The following is a 17,800-nucleotide window of genomic DNA, read 5'->3' as shown; positions in this document are numbered from 1 at the left end:
ACCGAGTTAAGATGAGGCTATACTAAATTAAGGTGGGCCCTAAATCCAATGATTGGTTCATTTTAAGGAGACACACAGAGACATGGACACACAGACACATGCAGAGGGGAGATGGCCATGTGAAAGAGAAGGCAGAGACTGGAGTGGTGCAGCCAACAAATGCCAAGGATTGCCCACAACCACCAGAAGTGAGGAGGGCTTCCCTGGAGACTTTGGAGAGAGCACAGCCCTGCTGACACCTCGATTTTGGATTTCTAGCCTCCAGAACTGTCAGAGAATGAATGTTTGTTGTTTTAAGCCACCCAGTTGGTGATAATCTGTTATGGCAGTCCTAGGAAACTAATAAACCATATGTCATTTTTGCTCAAAACTAGCCATGCTGCTTGGTTGAGATGCCAGTAGCGCACCTCCTCTAGCCTAAAGGCCAAAGACACCACAGACACTACAATATTTCTTGGTAATCTCGAGCCTTTTTTTTTTGTCTGCCTCCACTATCTTTAAGTCTGGTGCTGCACGGTGCTGTAATTATCATAAAGTCTCACTGCCACTGAGAGGATGCTGGTGGATTATGATGAGGAATCAGTTGGCTCAGTGGTTAGAACATGATGTTGGTGAGGTCAAGGCCCTGGATCCACTCCCATTCTGAACACACTCTGCCCCTGAACACACTTTGCCAGTATCTCACAAATGCAGCAGTTTAGAGAGGAGGTGGGTCGGGGCAAACCCAATGCCAGCCCTGAAAAAACAACTTAGAGCTATGCTGTCTCCTCAGGTGTATCACAATAATATATAAATCCCAAATGCCTAAAAAAAAAAAAAAAAAGTCAAAAGGGTTTGGAAATTATATTAAAGCAAGAGGATAATAAAGCTGATACTGGATTGTTATATTAGTGTCTATGTAAAATTGGAAAGGTTATCATTTCTGGGTTGTCTAAGCATCACACAATAGGCCATGTTGCTTCAAACTGTTTGGCATGACTGTAGCTAATCCCTTTTTAAGTGTCTGTTCTCTCTTCCAGAAGGCAGGGGCTGAGTCTTCATGCACTGTGCTGTATTCCCAGGGTCTAGTCACAAGTATTATCTATTGCCAAGTGAATGAATGAATACATAGAAGGGAGGGAGGGTGGGCAGGCTTGTTGCTCTGGTCCAAGGGTTCCTGTGCCTTGGGCAGTGATGGGCACAGGGCATACTCACTATCAAAGAGGATGATCCTGCCATCGCCACCACAGGGTTGGGTGTGATCCCCGAAGCAGACACTGTTGCATTCGGTACTGGCTGCCTCCCCGTACTTCCAGTAATCAGGATTGTTTCCACAGAAGCAAGCATAGCCTGACTCCATCCCAGCAAACTGCCACAACAGAGAAGCAGCACACGGTAAGCATCATCAGGGATGTCAGATGGCCTGAAGGAGGCTGGCAGGGTGGGCTTCCAGCAAGCAATCAGCCTCAACTTCCCAGGGTCCCTTCCCCTGGGACCTCCCCCTTCTTCCACTCTTGCAACACTTAATTTCAAGCTGACCAATAAGTACGCTACCACCAATGTGTTTCCCTGTTGGCGAGCATCACTTTTTAATGTTTGTGTTTCTACTGCACTTAAGTAAGTTTTAAGGGGGAGAAAATCTCATAAACTTCAAATGTGAGTAACAGCTAAATATTTTATTGACTGTTTACTATGTGCCAGGTAGTGAGTGCTTTATAGCTAACCCTCAAAGCAAACACATTATAGGCCCCATTTTACAATTTTGTTTTTACATTACTATATAGCATTTTGGCATATAGTTCTGTAAATTTTAACACTTGTATAGATTTGTGTAACCACAGCCGGGCATGGTGGCTTACGTCTGTAATCCCAGCACTTTGGGAGGCCGAGGCAGGTGGATCACTTGAGGTCAGGAGTTAGAGACCAGTCTGGCCAACAAAGTGAAACCCCGTCTCTACTAAAAATACAAATATTAGCCAGGTGTGGTGGTGGGCACCTGTAATCCCAACTGCTTGGGAGGCTGAGGCAGGAGATTTGCTTGAACCCGGGAGGTGGATGTTGCAGTGAGCCAAGACTGCATCACTGCACTGCAGCCTGGGCAACACAGTGAGACTCTGTCTCAAAGAAAAAAAAAAAAAAAGAAAAAAGATTTGTGCAACCACCAGTACAATCAGGATTCAGAACAGCTCCATTACCCCAATAATTTTCTTTGCACTATTGCTTTATAGGCCCCCTCCCCCAGAATCCCTGGCAACCACTGACCCATTTTCCATTACTGTAGTTTTGTCTTTTTGAAAATGTCACATAAATAGAATCATACAGTATGTAATCTTTTTGAGACTGGCTTCTTTCAGTCAGCATAATGTCTTTGAGATTCATCCAAATTGGTGTTTGTATCAATAGTTTACTCCTTCTTATTGCTGAGCAGAGTTCATTGTATGGATGTATCACAGCTTGTTTATCTGTTGGGCTGTTTCTAGTTATTCATAATTATGAATAGAATTGCTGTAAGCATTTGTGTACTGATTTTTATGTGAATATAAGTTTTCATGTCTCTAGGGTAATAACTAGGAATGGAATTACTAGGTCATATGGTAGATGTATATTTAACTTTATAAAAAAGTGCCAAACTTTTTCCAGAATGACTGTACCATTTTAGATCTGCACCAACAATATATGAAAGTCCCAGTTGTTCTGTATCCTTGTCAGCAGTTGTTATTTTCAGTATATTTTATTTTAGCCATTTTAATAGGTATGTAGTGGTACCTCATTATAGTTTTAATTGGCATTACCTTAATGGCTAATGATATCGACTATATCTTCTTCTTTTTCTTTCTTTGTTTTCTTTTGTTTTTCAGATAGAGTCTCACTCTGTCATCCAGGTTGGAGTACAGTGGTATGATGTTGGCTCACTGCAACCTCCACCTTCCAGGTGCAAGCAATTGTCCTGTCTCAGCTTCCCAAGTAACTGGGACTACAGGTGTGCTACCACGCCCAGCTAATTTTTGTATTTTTAGTAGAGACAGGGTTTTGCCATGTTGGCCAGGCTGGTCTCGAACTCCTGACCTTAAATGATCCTCCTGCCTTGGCCTCCCAGAGGGCTGGGATTACAGGCTTCAGCCACCACGCCCAGATGACTATCTTTTATGTGCTTATTTGTCATCTGTATATCTTCTTTGGCTTCTTTTCATGCGCCTATTTGCCATCTGTATATCTTCTGTTCAGGTCTTTTGCCCATTTTTAAATTGCTTTGTTCAGTTTTTTTAACTGTTGACTTGTTTGACTATTGACTTGTTTGGCTTTTTTTTTTTTTAATTTTACACATTATGGATACAAGTCCTTTGTCACATATGTGATTTGCAAATATTTTCTCCCAGGCTATAGCTTGTCTTTTCATCCTGTTAAAAATATCTTTCACAGAGCAAGATCTTTACATTTTTATGAAGTCCAAATTAAAATGTACCAATTTTTTCTCATCATGGGTCATGCTTTTGGTGTCTCATGTAAGAACTTTTTGCCTAAACTCAAGTCATGAAGATTTTCTCTTATATCTTCTTCTAGAAGTTTTATAATTTTACATTTTACAGTTAGATTTGGGATACATTTTGAGTTCAGTATGTAGTCTTGTGTTTAAGTTCTTTCAAGTAGCCTACTGTTTTGGAGATTCATCCATATTGTGTATAACAGTATGTTTTTTTTTTTGAGACAGAGTCTTGCTCTGTTGCCTAGGCTGGAGTGCAGTAGCGCGATCTCAGCTCACTACAGCAACTTCCGCCTCCTGTGTTCAAGCAATTCTCCCGCCTCAGCCTCCTAAGTAGCTGGGATTACAGGCAAGCACCACCATGCCCGGCTAATTTTTGTATTTTTAGTAGAGACGGGGTTTCACCATGTTGGTCAGGCTGGTCTCCAACTCCTGACCTCGTGATCCACCCACCTTGGCCTCCCAAAGTGCTGGGATTACAGGCATGAGCCACCATGCCCAGCCAGTAGGTCTTAATATTGCTGAGTGGTATTCCACAGTGTGGATATACTGTACTTTGTTTCTCCATTCATCAGTTAATGGACGTTTAGATTATTTACAGTTTGGAGCTATTATGAATAATGCTGCTATGAACATTCATGTATAAGTCTTGGTGTGAACACAGGTTTTCATTTATCTTGGGTAACTATCCAGGCGTGATATTGCTGACTTTTAAGGTATGTGCATATTTAACTTTGAAAGAAACTTTAAGATCTTTCTTCAAAGAAGCTGTAGCATTTTACATTCCTACTAGCAGTCTGTGAGAGTTCAGTTGCTCCACATCCTTATCAATTCTTACTATTTTCAGTATTAACTTCAGACATCCTGAAGTGGTGTGCAGTGGTATCTCATTGTGGTTTTAATTTGTATTTCCCTGACAACTGGTGATGCTGAGCATCTTTTCGTGTGTTTATTGGCCATCTATGTATTTTTGGGGGATAAAATGTCTCTTCAAATTTTTTGCTCATTTTTAAAGTCAAGTTGTCATATTGTTGAGCTGTAAGTGTTCTTTATATATTCTGTGTACAAGTCCTTTATCAGATATATATTTAACAACTACTTTCTCCTAGTCTGTGGTCTGCCTTTCATATTCTTAACTCTATTTTTTGAAGATAATATTTTAATATTGATAAGTTCAATTTACCAACTTTTAAAAATGATTTGTTTTTGTGTCCAGTTTAGAAATCTTTGTCTAACCCAATATTTTAGGATTTTCTGTTTATTTTTCTAGAAGTTTAGTGATTTTAGGTTTTTTAAAAACTGAAATGTAATTCACATCATGTAACATTCACTGTTTCAGTGTATATTTCAGTAGTTATTGGTATAGTGACTGTGTTGTGCAGTCACCGCCATCTAATTCCAGAACATTCATAACCCAGAAAAGAAACTCTGTGTTGAGTAGCAGTTAGTACCAATTCCTCCCGCCTCCCACCCTCTGGCAACCACTAACCTACTTTCTATCCCTATGGATTTGCCTATTCTAGACAATTCATGTAAATGGAATCATACAATATGTGGCCTTTTGTGTCTGGCTTATTTTACTTAGCACTTATTTTTAAGTTATCTGAACAAAATGCATTTACATCTTTATATTTTTCTATAGTTACATAGCCACAGAGTCATCACCTTGAACCTCTGACTCCGACAAAAACTGATGCAAGTTTGTATGGTGAGTTTGTTGGACGTTTTACTGGTGCCAGTTAGAGGAGGTGGGTTTCCATGATCCTTGTAGCAGCCAAGGTTTCCAGGCACTAAAGAAAAAAGAAAAACAACAGAATTTTGCAACATCTGGCTGTGAAACACCAAGAAGGAAAAGCAATTTGTGCCAGGTACTTTCATCTCAGCCAGTATTTCCACTCCTGAGGTACAAATAAACAACAAGCAACCAGCTTTGAAAATGGAAGCTTTAGTGTCCTCTGCTAAAAACCATGTTTTTGTTTTATTTTGAAGAGTATGTGAGACTAGGTCTACCTTTAACTAACCAAATACTTTTTTTTAAAAAAAAAAACTTTAATATTGATAGGATTTAGTATTGAAGAAAACTAGGAACAATTTCCTAAAAACAGAAAGACTCCAATAATGTAAATTATGTTTCAGAGTTACCAGAGGGCAAGAAAAGCCCTCTCAGAAGCCCATTATCCTATACCTTCTATGTAAGCTCCTAATTTCTTCAAAGATTCCACAAGTGGGTTTCCTCAAGGACTTTTGGTGAATATATTAGTTTCTTATTGCTGCTGGGACAAATTACCACAAACCTAGTGGCTTTAAATAACATAAATTTATTATCTTTCAGTTCTGGAGGTCAGGAGTACTAAGTGGGGCTCCACTAACTCAAGGTGTTAGTGGAGCCAAGTTCCTCCTAGAGGCTCAAGGGGAGAATCCATTCCTTGCCTTTTCAACCTCCTAGCAGCCACCCATATGCCTTGGCTTGCAGCCGCACCATTCCACCCTCTGTTTCCGTCAGCACCTCTCCCTCCTCCCTCTGTTTCCTTCATCACCTCTCCTTCCTCCCTGTTTCCTTCATCACCTCTCCTTCCTCCGTTTCCTTCATCACCTCTCTTTCCTCCCTGTTTCCTTCATCACCTCTCCTTTCTCCTTGTTTCCATCATCACCTCTCCCTCCTCCCTTTCCTTCATCACCTCTTTCTCCCTGTTTCCATCATCACCTCTCCTTCCTCCGTTTCCATCATCATCTCTCCTTCCTCCCTCTGTTCCCATCATCACCTCTCCCTCCTCCATTTGCTTCATCACCTCTCCCTCCTCCCTGCTTCCATCATCACTTCTCCCTCCTCCCTCTATTTCCTTCATCACCTCTACTTCCTCCCTGTTTCCATCATCACCTCTACTTCCTCCCTGTTTCCATCATCACCTCTCCTTCCTCCGTTTCCATCATCATCTCTCCTTCCTCCCTCTGTTTCCATCATCACCTCTCCCTCCTCCATTTGCTTCATCACCTCTCCCACCTCCCTGCTTCCATCATCACCTCTCCCTCCTCCCTCTATTTCCTTCATCACCTCTCCTTCCTCCCTGTTTCCATCATCAACTCTCCCTCCTCCCTCTGTTTCTGTCATCACCTGTCCCTCCTCCCGGTTTCCATCATCACCTCTCCTTCCTCCCGGTTTCCTTCATCACCTCTCCCTCCTCCCTGTTTCCTTTATCACCTCTCCCTCCTCCCTGTTTTCTTCATCACCTCTCCCTCCTCCCTCTGTTTCCTTCATCACCTCTCCTTCCTCCCTGTTTCCTTCATCACCTCTCCTTCCTCCCTGTTTCCATCAGCACCTCTCCTTCCTCCCTCTGTTTCCTTCATCACCTCTCCTTCCTCCCTCTGTTTCCTTCATCACCTCTCCCTCCTCCCTCTGTTTCCATTGTCACATTGTCTTCTCTGACTCAGATCCTCCTGCCTCTCTAAGGACCCTGTGATTACATTGGTCCCACCTAGATAATCTATCACAAAATCTTTCATCGTATCTGCAAAATCTCCTATGCCGTCTAAGGTAACGTATTCACAGATTCTAGGGATTATATCATGAACATCTTTGGAGGGCCATTCTTCAGCCCACCACACTGAGCATATTAGTGTTTCACAGCCACACATCAGATGGTTTGGTCTAGTAGAAAAAGCTGTAGCTGAGAACAAAGAAAGCTAAATATATGTACCAACTCTGATAGACAGCTTTCGAAGATGGACCTCAGTGATTCTGCTATGCGCTCGATGTTTGCATACCCCTGTGACACTTGGTCTCTGCCCTGGCACAGAGCAACTCTCTGGGAATTTTCTGGGTGACCTGAGCATCATTTGTTCTAATGAGGCAACTCTTGGTAGGCTCCTGGATAGCTTCAGGATGGGGGTTGGTCACAAGAAAGACCAAGCCATGATTAAAAGCTTGGAACTTTCAGTCCCACACCCCCACATCCTCCAGGGAGGGGAGAGAGTCTAGAAATTGAGTTAATAATCAATCATGCCTATGTAATGAAGCCATCGTTAAAATTCCTAAAAGATGCCATTTGGAGAGCTTCTGGGTTGGTGAATACATATCTGTGCCAGGTATGGCAAACTCCACAAGAACAGAAGCTCCTGTGTACAGGATCCTTCCTGACCTCATCCTATATATCTCTTCATCTGCAGTTCACCTATAGCCTTTTAATTTTATTTTTTTAATTATTGAATTGAGATGGGGTCTCACTGTGTTGTTCAGGCTGGTCTTGAACTCCTAGGCTCAAGCAATCCTCCTGCCTCAGCCTCCCAAAGTGCTGGGATTACAGGTGTGAGCCACCATGCTTAGCCACACCTATATCCTTTATAATAAACTGGTAAGTGTAAGGGTTTCCCTGAGTTCTGTGAGCTGTTATAGCAAATTATCAAACCAGAGGAGAGGGTTGTGGGAACCCCCAATTTGTAGCCAAGTTGGGACCCACTCCTTGTAATTGGCATCTGAAGTGGGGGGCAGACTTGTGAGACTGAGTTAGGCAGTGCCATAACTTAATTGTAGGACCCCCAGGTGGTGTCTGGAAACTTGGAGAATTGGCTGGTTTGAGACAAATCCATACATCTGGTGTTAGAAGAGAAGTGTATGAATGTATGGGAAAAGTTTTTTTCCCCCTATTACTCCCTAAAATTAATATATTGAAGCCTGAATTCCCAATATGAAGGTATTTGGAGGTGAGGCCTTTGGGAGGTAATTAGGTTTAGATGAGGTTATGATGGCTGAGGTTATGATGGAATCACTGCCCTTATATGAGAAAGAGACCAGAACCCCTCTCTCTTTGCAGCAAGAAGGTAGCCCTCAGCAAACTAGGAAGAGAGGCCTCACCAGGCCCTGAGTCGCCAGTACCTTGACCCTGGACTTCCTAGCCCCTTGAACTATGAGAAATAAATGTCTGTTGTTTAAGCCACCCACTCTATGGTATTTTGTTACAGCAGCCCAAACTGCCTAAGACAGATCCCCCCTTCCTGGTATTCATGCCCTTGTATAATCTCCTCCCCCTGAGTGTGAGCTGGACTGCTGACATGCTTTTGACAAGTAGAATGTGGCAAAGTTGATGGGATGTCACTTCTGGGATTAGGTTACAAAAGATTATGACTTCATCTTGCTTACAGACTCTCTATTGTTTTCTCGCTTTGTATATTTCTATGAAGCAATAATGAAGCAACATGCCATGTCAGAGGCTGTGTGGTAAGGAACTGAGGGTGGACTTCAGCCAACATCCCACAAGAAAAAGAATTTCACCCAATGGTCCACAATTAACTAAATCCTACCAACAACTACGTGAGGCTGAAAGTAGATCTTTCCTCAGTTGAGCCTTCAGATGAGACTCCAGCTCTGGTAGACACCTGGATTGCAGCTTTGTGAGACACCTTGAAGCAGGATAGTGCTGTCATACCCCAGATTTCCTGACCCACAGAATGCATGAGATCATGAATGTCTGTTGTTTTAAGCCACCAAGTTTTGAGGTAATCTGTTATGCAGTAATAGATAATATACCTTATAATACTAAATACAGCTTTATTGAATAAAGAAATTAATTCATCATGGGTCATGGACAATGAATCTCTGTGGAACTTAGTTTTCCATCTATGTTATTGATTTATGAATCACTCCACTATCAGTTGAAGTCCTTTCCCTTTCTCCATTTGTTCCTCATGGTTTATATAACTGAAGATCTAACAAAACACAAATGAGGCCTGGTCTCAGAAGCACTTCTAGGTCAGCTGAGAGTTATGTATTATACAATTCCAAAGTGACGGGCATATAGACTCTTAGATAGCTTTTTTTTTTTTTTTTTGAGCCGGAGTCTTGCTCTGTCGCCCAGGCTGGAGTGCAGTGGCGCCATCTCGGCTCACTGCAAGCTGCACCTCCCGGGTTCACGCCATTCTTCTGCCTCAGCCTCCCGAGTAGCTGGGACTATAGGCGCCCGCCACCACACCCGGCTAATTTTTTGTATTTTTAGTACAGACAGGGTTTCACCATGTTAGCCAGGATGGTCTCGATCTCCTGACCTTGTGATCCGCCCGCCTTGGCCTCCCAAAGTGCTGGGATTACAGGCGTGAGCCACTGCGCCCGGTCCAATAGCATTTTTTTCCTTTATGTTTCAGACTGGAAAACAGTATGGTCCAGTTTAATAAGCTTTATATCCACATTAGTCTTTGGGGCATATAAAAATATATTCATGTGTATGTGCACATGTACACACACATTTTAATGTATTCCACCATCTAACCAGCTCATTTTAAATTGGCAGGAAGTACCTCTGTTAACCCAAAGACTCACCCTTCCCCCTCTAAGCCAAGTGGTTACCTTTCTCCCTTGCGTCACACATGGTTCAAATATAACAAATGTGGCTCACCACACAAAAGTTAAAATGCATCCTTCGGAAACAAACTAAATCTCTATAGTAGCAAATGTAAACAGAAAAGCTCTATGCAGTAGGAGTCCAGTGTTGGGGGTGGAGGGGCCTGGCTTGGAAATGTCTGCGTTTTAGGGTTTAAACAACTGCAGTGAGTCAAGCTTCTCTAGTCAAGAGCATATGATATAAACTGAGTTTGTTAAAGAGACCTTGCGCGTGGAAACCTGAGCCAGGCATTTAATGGTTCTTAATAAGAGCTACTTGATGATGATCATCTTGGTCATTTACTCTGATTTTTCTCTCATTTATTCCATTATGCTTACAAGTAAGCATGTTATTATGTATTAGTTTACAGAGAGCCTAAGGCATATAATCATAAATGTTAAGGTTAGACATAAACATCGCCATGGCTTACATTAACACAGCTGGAACCTCTAAGCTTTATTAATTTGTTGAGCAAATCCAGGTGGTTCATGTTTCAATAGGACAGTGAGGTCTTGAAACACACCATGAGGTAGATCACTGGGAATCAGACCACAGCCTGCTGCCCTTCTAACCCATTTGAACGTCAGTGGCCTAAGGTATCAAACTTGCCCCCAAAGGCAATCACTTGCCAGTTGTGACACTGTCAATTCTACCTTCTACAATATCACATACATCTGCCCTTGCCTCTCTGTTCACGCTGCCACTTCCCCAGTTTGGGTCACCATCTCCTTTCACTTAGACCACTGCATCAGACTCCTCCTATTCTATCTCCATTTCTAGGCTTACCCTACTCTAATCTAGTTAGCAAACTGCAACCAGAATAATCTTTGCAGTACATTCCAGACAGAAGTGCAAAGGCCTGAAGCAAGAAAGATTGTGGCCTTGGCAGGAACTACAAGAAGTGAGTGTGACTGGTAGCAGAAAAAGGGAAAAGCAGCAGCAGCTGGTGAGGTAAACGGAGCCCTTCCCCAAACCCTCAAAGCTCTCTGGTTGCCCCCCAGGATAAAGTCCAAACTTTCTCACATGGTACACTGCTGCTGCTCCTGTGCTGCTCCCCCTTCCCCTCTGTGCTGCTCCCCATTCCCCTCTCCCACCACCGTGACCTGTCTACCCTTCAGCTCACATTCTATACAGAGGCCAAATTGTAGTGTATTTGCAAGTTTCCCAACTGGACTTTTCCCTCTGGCCTCTGGGTTTTTGCACATGCTATTCCCTGTGCTTAGAATATTATTCCCTTCTCAAGATTTCAGCCTGAACATCATTTCTCCTGGGCAGCCCCATGGCCCTCCCATCCTCCCCACCCTATCCCCCACAAGAAAGAGGGTTATGTGTCCCTGCTGTGTAGTCCTACAGCAGTCTATGCTGAGTGTGATTCTGAACACCTGTTTACTTGTCTCTCTACCTGATTAACTATGAGCAACTTAAGGGCAGGACTGTATCTTCCACACACCCCTGTATTCCCAGGGCCTGGAGTGGTCCCAGTCACAAAGCAGGTGCTCTAGGACTATATGCTGAATAAACAAGCACTTCCTGTGTCACCCACTGAAATCACGGAACGAGTGGATAACGGTACTTCTGTTTTTTTTTTTTAATTATTTCCATAGGTTATTGGGGAACAGGTGGTGTTTGGTTACATGAGTAAGTTCTTTAGTTGTGATTTGTGAGATTTTGGTGCACCCATCACCTGAGCAGTATACACTGCACTCAATTTGTGGTCTTTTATCCCTCACCCCGTTCCCACCTTTTTCCCCTGAGTCCTCAAAGTCCACTGTGTCATTCTTACACCTTTGCATCTTCATAGCTTAGCTCCCACTTATGAGTGAGAACATACAATGTTTGGTTTTCCATTCCTGATTTCCTTCACGTTTGGAATAATAGTCACCAATCCCATCCAGGTTGCTGAGAATGCCATTAGAGTGGATAAAGGTACTTCTTGGGCAGAGTGAATGAATAAGGTAGAGTGAAAGTGGAAAGCAGACTCAACCTGCATAACGACATCCACTTAAAGCTAGGAACAGTTGGTTTTGACTCCTTTCTTCTCACTGTCTTCTTTGGCTATGTAGGAACATCATTCTGGATAACTGAGTTTTCCATAAAGCTTAACTTTAAAACTTAACATTTTATCTTAATCATTTTGGATGAAACCTTTCTAACATGCATTAGATCTTTCTTAAACAAATTTAACAAGTTTAGCCTACTTTAAATTTTTCTTGGTAACTTGAGGTCATCAAATATACTTCAAAATGGCCCCAGACTGGTGTGCTTTTTTATGTTCTAGTGTCTGACTTTAATAGTTAATTTGTCTTTTGGTTGCTGTCTCAGTCCATGCAGGCTGCTATAACAAAATACCACAGGCTGGTGGCTTAAACAATGGACATGGTTCTGGAGGCTGAGAAGTCTAAGGTCAAGGTACTGGCAGTTTCAGTTCATGATGAGGGCCCTCTTCCTGGCTTTCAGACCAAAACCTTCTTGCTGTGTCCTCACATGGCAGAGGGAGATGGAGCTCTGGTTTCTCTTCCTCTCCATTTTTTTTTTTTTTTTTTTGACATGGAGTTTCGCTCTTGTTGCCCAGGCTGGAGTACAATGGCGTGAACTTGGCTCACTGCAACCTCCACCCCCTGGGTTCAAGTGATTCTCCTCCCTCAGCCTCCCGAGTAGCTGGGATTACTGGCGCACACCACCACGCCCAGCTAATTTTTTTGTATTTTTAGTAGAGATGGGGTTTCACCATGTTGGCCAGGCTGGTCTTGAACTCCTGACCTCAGGTGATCCACCTGCCTCAGCCTCCCAGAGTACTGGGATTACAGGCGTGAACCACTGCACCCGGCCCTCTTCCTCTCCTTATGGGGGCACTAATCCCATCATGGGAGTCCCACTCTCATGACCTCATCTAAACCTAATTACCTCCCCAAGGGCCTCATCTCCAAATACCATCACATTGCAGGGTTAGGGCTTCAACATAAGAATGGTGGGGGTGGGGGTGGGACAAACATTCAGTCTAAAACAGTTGCTGTCAAGGCTGCTGCAACCTCAGAACATTAGAACTGAAAGGGGTCTTTGTGGGCATCTACTTCTTATTACTGTCAATGCCTGCAGTCTTTGCTTAACCCCTTCTTAATTTGCTGCTTCCTAGGCTTAGAACAAAACTGTGGAGCTTATAAGAACCATATGAAAAATAGAACATGCAGCTTCTAAAAGAGGGAGGGCCATCATGCTCCTCATTTTCTGCCATCCACATTGTGGCTCAGGAGTGGGTTTTGCTTGCTCCCTTCCTAGGACTTGATAATGTTCTGAAGGGCACTGGTGCCACCACCATGTGTCCAGGAGCAGGTGGCCTTTTACAGTGAGACAAACCCTAGGGTAAATTCTGGCCTCTCCATCACAGCCCTTCTCAGCTCAGTTTCATCAACAGTGGAATGAGAATCAATATGGACCTCAAAGGGTTCTTGTGAGAAATAAAATGAGATAATGTAAATAAAGTAAATACCACAAGGCCTAGCAGAATAGAATGTGCTGAATAAATAGTGTTTATCATCATTACATACAATAAGGCTCTCATCATTCACCACACAAACAAGAACTGGCTGAATAATAGAAAAATAAAATAGGCTGATTTAAAAGACAAAAATCAAAGGCAGCCATCTCAGAAAACGGTTTGATTCCAGATATTAAAATATTAATCTCTTACATCTGTATAGCATACAGCCCATTTTCACATAAGTCAGCTCACAGGAAGCTCTAGCCCTTTCAGGGAGGCAGGACAGATGATATTATTCCTATTGGACAAAGAAGAAACCAGTCTAACAAAGTTAAAGGCCTTGTATGGGGACACACAAGGCAGAACTGGAGAGTCGGGGTAAGCTCCAGGGTTGCAGACTCCCATTCCATGGGTTTTTGTTTTTGTTTTTCATGTCTCTGACCCCTTTTCTTATAGGACCAGTCTGGGCAACTAAATGAAAGTGACTCCCTGAGACCTGAGATTCAAGACTGAATTCTCAAACATATTAGTCCCTCAAAACTCTGTTCACCACGAGGGAAGCCTCTGCGGTCCCAGTCAGCCTCTGAGGGGGCCACTGCCCTCTGACTTGTCCTGGAAAGTGTGGCTCGAAGTCTAGTCAGAGAAGACACGTCATGTTGCTTCAAAAGCATTACTACTCAACTGAGTGGATTTCTAGATCGTGTCCCACCCTTAGCGCTTCCCAGAAGCAGGGAGGAAAAGCCAATTTGAAAAAGGATATTTGTCTTCAAATTCCTTTTTCATTTCAAGCTTACTTTGAAGTCCTTGTGGCTTGGTCATGCATTTTTCCTCTTACCAAAGAGGCTTCATCACTTTCAATTTTTAAAAAATTATCTTACCATACAAATGGACCCCTTGTTTATCTTAGCTGAGGCTTCAAAACTTGTGAAAATTAATTACAAACATTCAGATGTTGAAGATAAAAATTTTAGAGGAGTTAAAGAGAGATGGTCCTCCGTTCACATTAACCCAGGAACTATTGCTCCTTTACTATCATAAGAAACAACTGGGAAGCAATCAGGCAGGCCCACTAAACATTGTTACATTTGAATATAACTGTGGCTTCATTGTGAAGGTACTGCGCACACCTCCATGGGGGCCTCCATGGCTGACAGCCGTTCTTTGAGAACCACCTATTACCCACAGCACCTTCTCAGAGTATCTGCCCCCATAACTACTGCTGGTTGGGGACAAGACAAAGGGCTCCATCCTCTGGCCACAGCTGCCTCACACTGGGGCCACCAGATTCTCTTTCTTAGGAAGCTGGAATTGGGATCCGCTCAGGGAATGCAGGCACTGAAATTGTAGGATTTGTCAAGTAGGAGTTGAGGCAACCAAACTCAAGTTTCAGCCATGTAAGCGGATGAATGAGCCAATCCTGCTGGTCCACGAAGAGGAAGAAGGATGGATAACAAGCTGAGAGAGCGGCAGAGAAGGGAGATGAAGTGGCCACAGAGAGAGATAGTGAAAGTCCCTGCCTTCTAGTTTCTTAGGACACAGGGGCTGGGTTCTGTGATACATCCCAATGGTCTTCAAATAGATTTCTTTTGCTCAAGTTAGCTTGAATGAGCTCTAGTCCTGGTAACCAAATCATTATGGAAGACAGAAGGCACGGCCATCATAGCAAAGGCTCAGTTTGAATCTAAATCTTCAGCTGGTAATTCACTAAGAAGAAGCAGCCTTAACTATTATTATGTTTTCTATTCCACTGCTCTGACCAGATCTGGGATATTTGCTTTAAGAAACCAGATGCTAAGATCTTGTCCTATGTCTTAAAAAACTCTTTCCAAGGCTCTGCAGAGCTCCCTTTTTTTTTTCCTAAGTAAAATCTGCTTCTTCAGAAATGATGTAACTCCTTTGCTGATTTTTTTTTTTTTTTAATAGAGACAGGGTCTCACTCTGTTACCTAGGCTGGAGTGCAGTGATACAATCATACTCACTGCAGCCTTGAACTCCTGAGCTCAAGTGATCTTCCCATCTCAGCCTCCCGAGTAGCTGGGACTACCAGTGTGTACTACCATGGCTGGCTAATTATTTGTGTATCTTGTAGAGATGGGGTCTCACTATGTTGCCCAGGCTTATCTCAAACTTGTGGCCTCCAGTGATACTCCTGCCTCAGCCTCCCAAAGTGCTTCTCTGCTGATTTTAAATGTCATTTAACCCTGTGTCAATACCATCTTCTGCCTCAAGGACCCCACACTGGTGCCTCAGTAGCTGATTTCTCCCCTCCATGGAAAGAAAAACTATGTGCATCTGAGACGCTGCAGCTAGTATCCTACTTCTTTCAGAGCATCAACAGGTTAAGTGTGGATTCATCCACACCCTCAGACCCACGACCGTAAGCTCACTGCACCCTGTGCTGTTCATCTGCAACTTCCATTCCAACCCCTTCTCATGATATGGCCCCACACTACCTCTGTAACTTTATTTCTAAACATAAACTTCCTTTTCAGTCACTCTGATTCTTCCAACAGTCTTAATTGTGCCCCCGAGTCTTACAGCAACACCCCCAAATAAATAAATAAGCACAGCTTTTTCTTCCTCTGTGAAATTCTGCCCTTAGGGGGAGGTAGTAAGAGTTCCTAAAGATCCTGATCCCATAAGGCCAGGATCTATCACAGCAGTAGTTCCCTCCCGGTGGGAGTTCCTTCTCTGAAACTTAGTTTCTGGTGAGTTAATGTGATAAAGAGTCAAAAGAGGCTCTAGTAATTTCTCCCCTCCCTGTACATGTGTGTTGCTCCCACTTTAATAGATTTCCCCACTTCTTAAATCGGGCCTTGCAACTTGCTTTGATCCATAGAATGTGGTGGACTTCTTCTGAGTTCATGCCTTAAGAGGAATGGCAGCTTCTGCTGCTTCTCTCTTGGAAGCCAGCCACCGTATAAGAAGTCTGAATACCCTGCTGTTGAGAGAAGTCACTGGATAGAGGTCTGAAGCCACCTTGAATGCCAGCAGAGCTCCCAGTTGAATGCAGGCACCTCACTAAACCCAGGTGACAGCAGCAGAAGAACCACTCAGCTCAAACTCAGTCGACCCAGAGAACTGGGAGAAATGATAAACTGTTGGTGCTTAAGTCACTGCGGCTGGGGATGGCTCATTACACAGCAATAAACAACCAGTACACATTACTTGGTAAAAGGTCAGTCCAAGTTCAAGAGGAATGATAACTGCTGTGTCCCTGGAAGAAAAGCTCGTTTGTTGACTTGGACTTTTTTTTCAGGGACACCACAAATATCCCAGGCAAGGAACCTCTTCCTGCTGTTTTATCCCTTACATATTCCACTTGTCAACAAGTTCTGTCTTCTTCCTAAGTGCATCTTGGACTTAATCCTTCCTGTCTTGTCTCACTGCTGGCATGATAGCCCAGGCCCTTATCCCTTGAGTTTGGAAATCTACACCCATCCTCTCTTCCCCAAACTTTCTTCCTTTGATCCGTCCTATAAATGACACTGGACTTGCTTCTCTTCCTAAACTAGGGCTTTCAGCATATCAGTCCCATCTAATTAACTCTTGCTTTCCAGGTCTGACCTGGTTCCTTTTTGTCCATTCCTCTACTCAGGAAGCCTGGATCCCAACCCACACACACATCGATTCTGTGCTTCCTCCAAGCCTCTGTCCTGCTGTTCCCTGACCCGTTCAGCCACCAGCCACCTTTCTTCCAATTTCCACAATCTTTAATGAGTCCTCTTGTCTTCAAAAACTCACAACACTCTACCTCATAATTCAACACTTATTTATATAATTGGTGTGCTGGTCTGCAATTTTCTCTTAGGTTTATAACTCAGATTCCCAATTACATCATAAGATTGAGGGGCTATTTCTTCCTTATAGGCAAGTGCTGGTATAAAGATTTTCAGTAAAGTCATCCCTATCAATTTGAATGAGTTTTCCTTTTTAAGTCCCTAGTATGCTTTACACAACTGTGCTTTAGAACATTTGTATCTGTCACTGAACCGATATCCATTTGGTTCAGAAAGTCTGTATTTTTTTAACGGAAAATTAAATAATACCCACTGGCAAAAACCAAAAAATAATTGAGTACAAAAAATAATTGAGTACATAAAACCTCATTGTAGGAACAAACGTGGGAGCCAGGCAGAGTGGCTCACACCTGTAATCCTAGTTCTTTGGGAGGCCAAGGTGGGAGGATTGCTTGAGCGCAGGAGTTTGAGACCACCCTGGGCAACATAGCAAGACTCCATCTCTACAAAAAGTAAAAATATTTGCCAGGCACAGTAGTGTGCGCCTGTTGGCCCAGCTACTTGGGACACTGAGGTGGGAGGATCGCTTGAGTCTGGGAGGTCAAGGCTGCAGTGATCCATGACCATGCCACTGCACTCCAGCCTGGGCAACAGAGCAAGACCCTGTCACAAACAAACAACAAACAAACAAACGTGGGGCCTCTTGTGTTCACTGAGTTCAGTGCTGCAGCAGGCCACAGGGAACAGCCACTGC

At 43.3% G+C, this 17,800-nt stretch overlaps 1 protein-coding gene across 3 annotated transcripts in view; it reads right to left on the bottom strand.

Annotated features, from left to right (window-relative positions):
• Positions 1 to 17,800, bottom strand: part of KREMEN1 (kringle containing transmembrane protein 1) — an 81,656-nt gene that overhangs the window by 27,961 nt on the left and 35,895 nt on the right. For all 3 annotated transcript variants that reach the window (XM_054470222.2, XM_063663060.1, XM_054470223.2), the window contains exons 4-5: positions 5,126 to 5,250; positions 1,195 to 1,348 (exon numbers count right to left, since the gene is read on the bottom strand). In XM_054470222.2, the coding sequence (XP_054326197.1) occupies positions 1,195 to 1,348; positions 5,126 to 5,250 (279 nt within the window). The remainder of the gene's footprint in view (positions 1 to 1,194; positions 1,349 to 5,125; positions 5,251 to 17,800) is intronic.

Source organism: Pongo pygmaeus, chromosome 23 (assembly GCF_028885625.2).
Source record: "Pongo pygmaeus isolate AG05252 chromosome 23, NHGRI_mPonPyg2-v2.0_pri, whole genome shotgun sequence".
Classification (NCBI taxonomy): Eukaryota; Metazoa; Chordata; class Mammalia; order Primates; family Hominidae; genus Pongo; species Pongo pygmaeus.
Note: the sequence above shows the minus strand (reverse complement) of the source record. Positions and strands in the feature narration are given on the sequence as shown.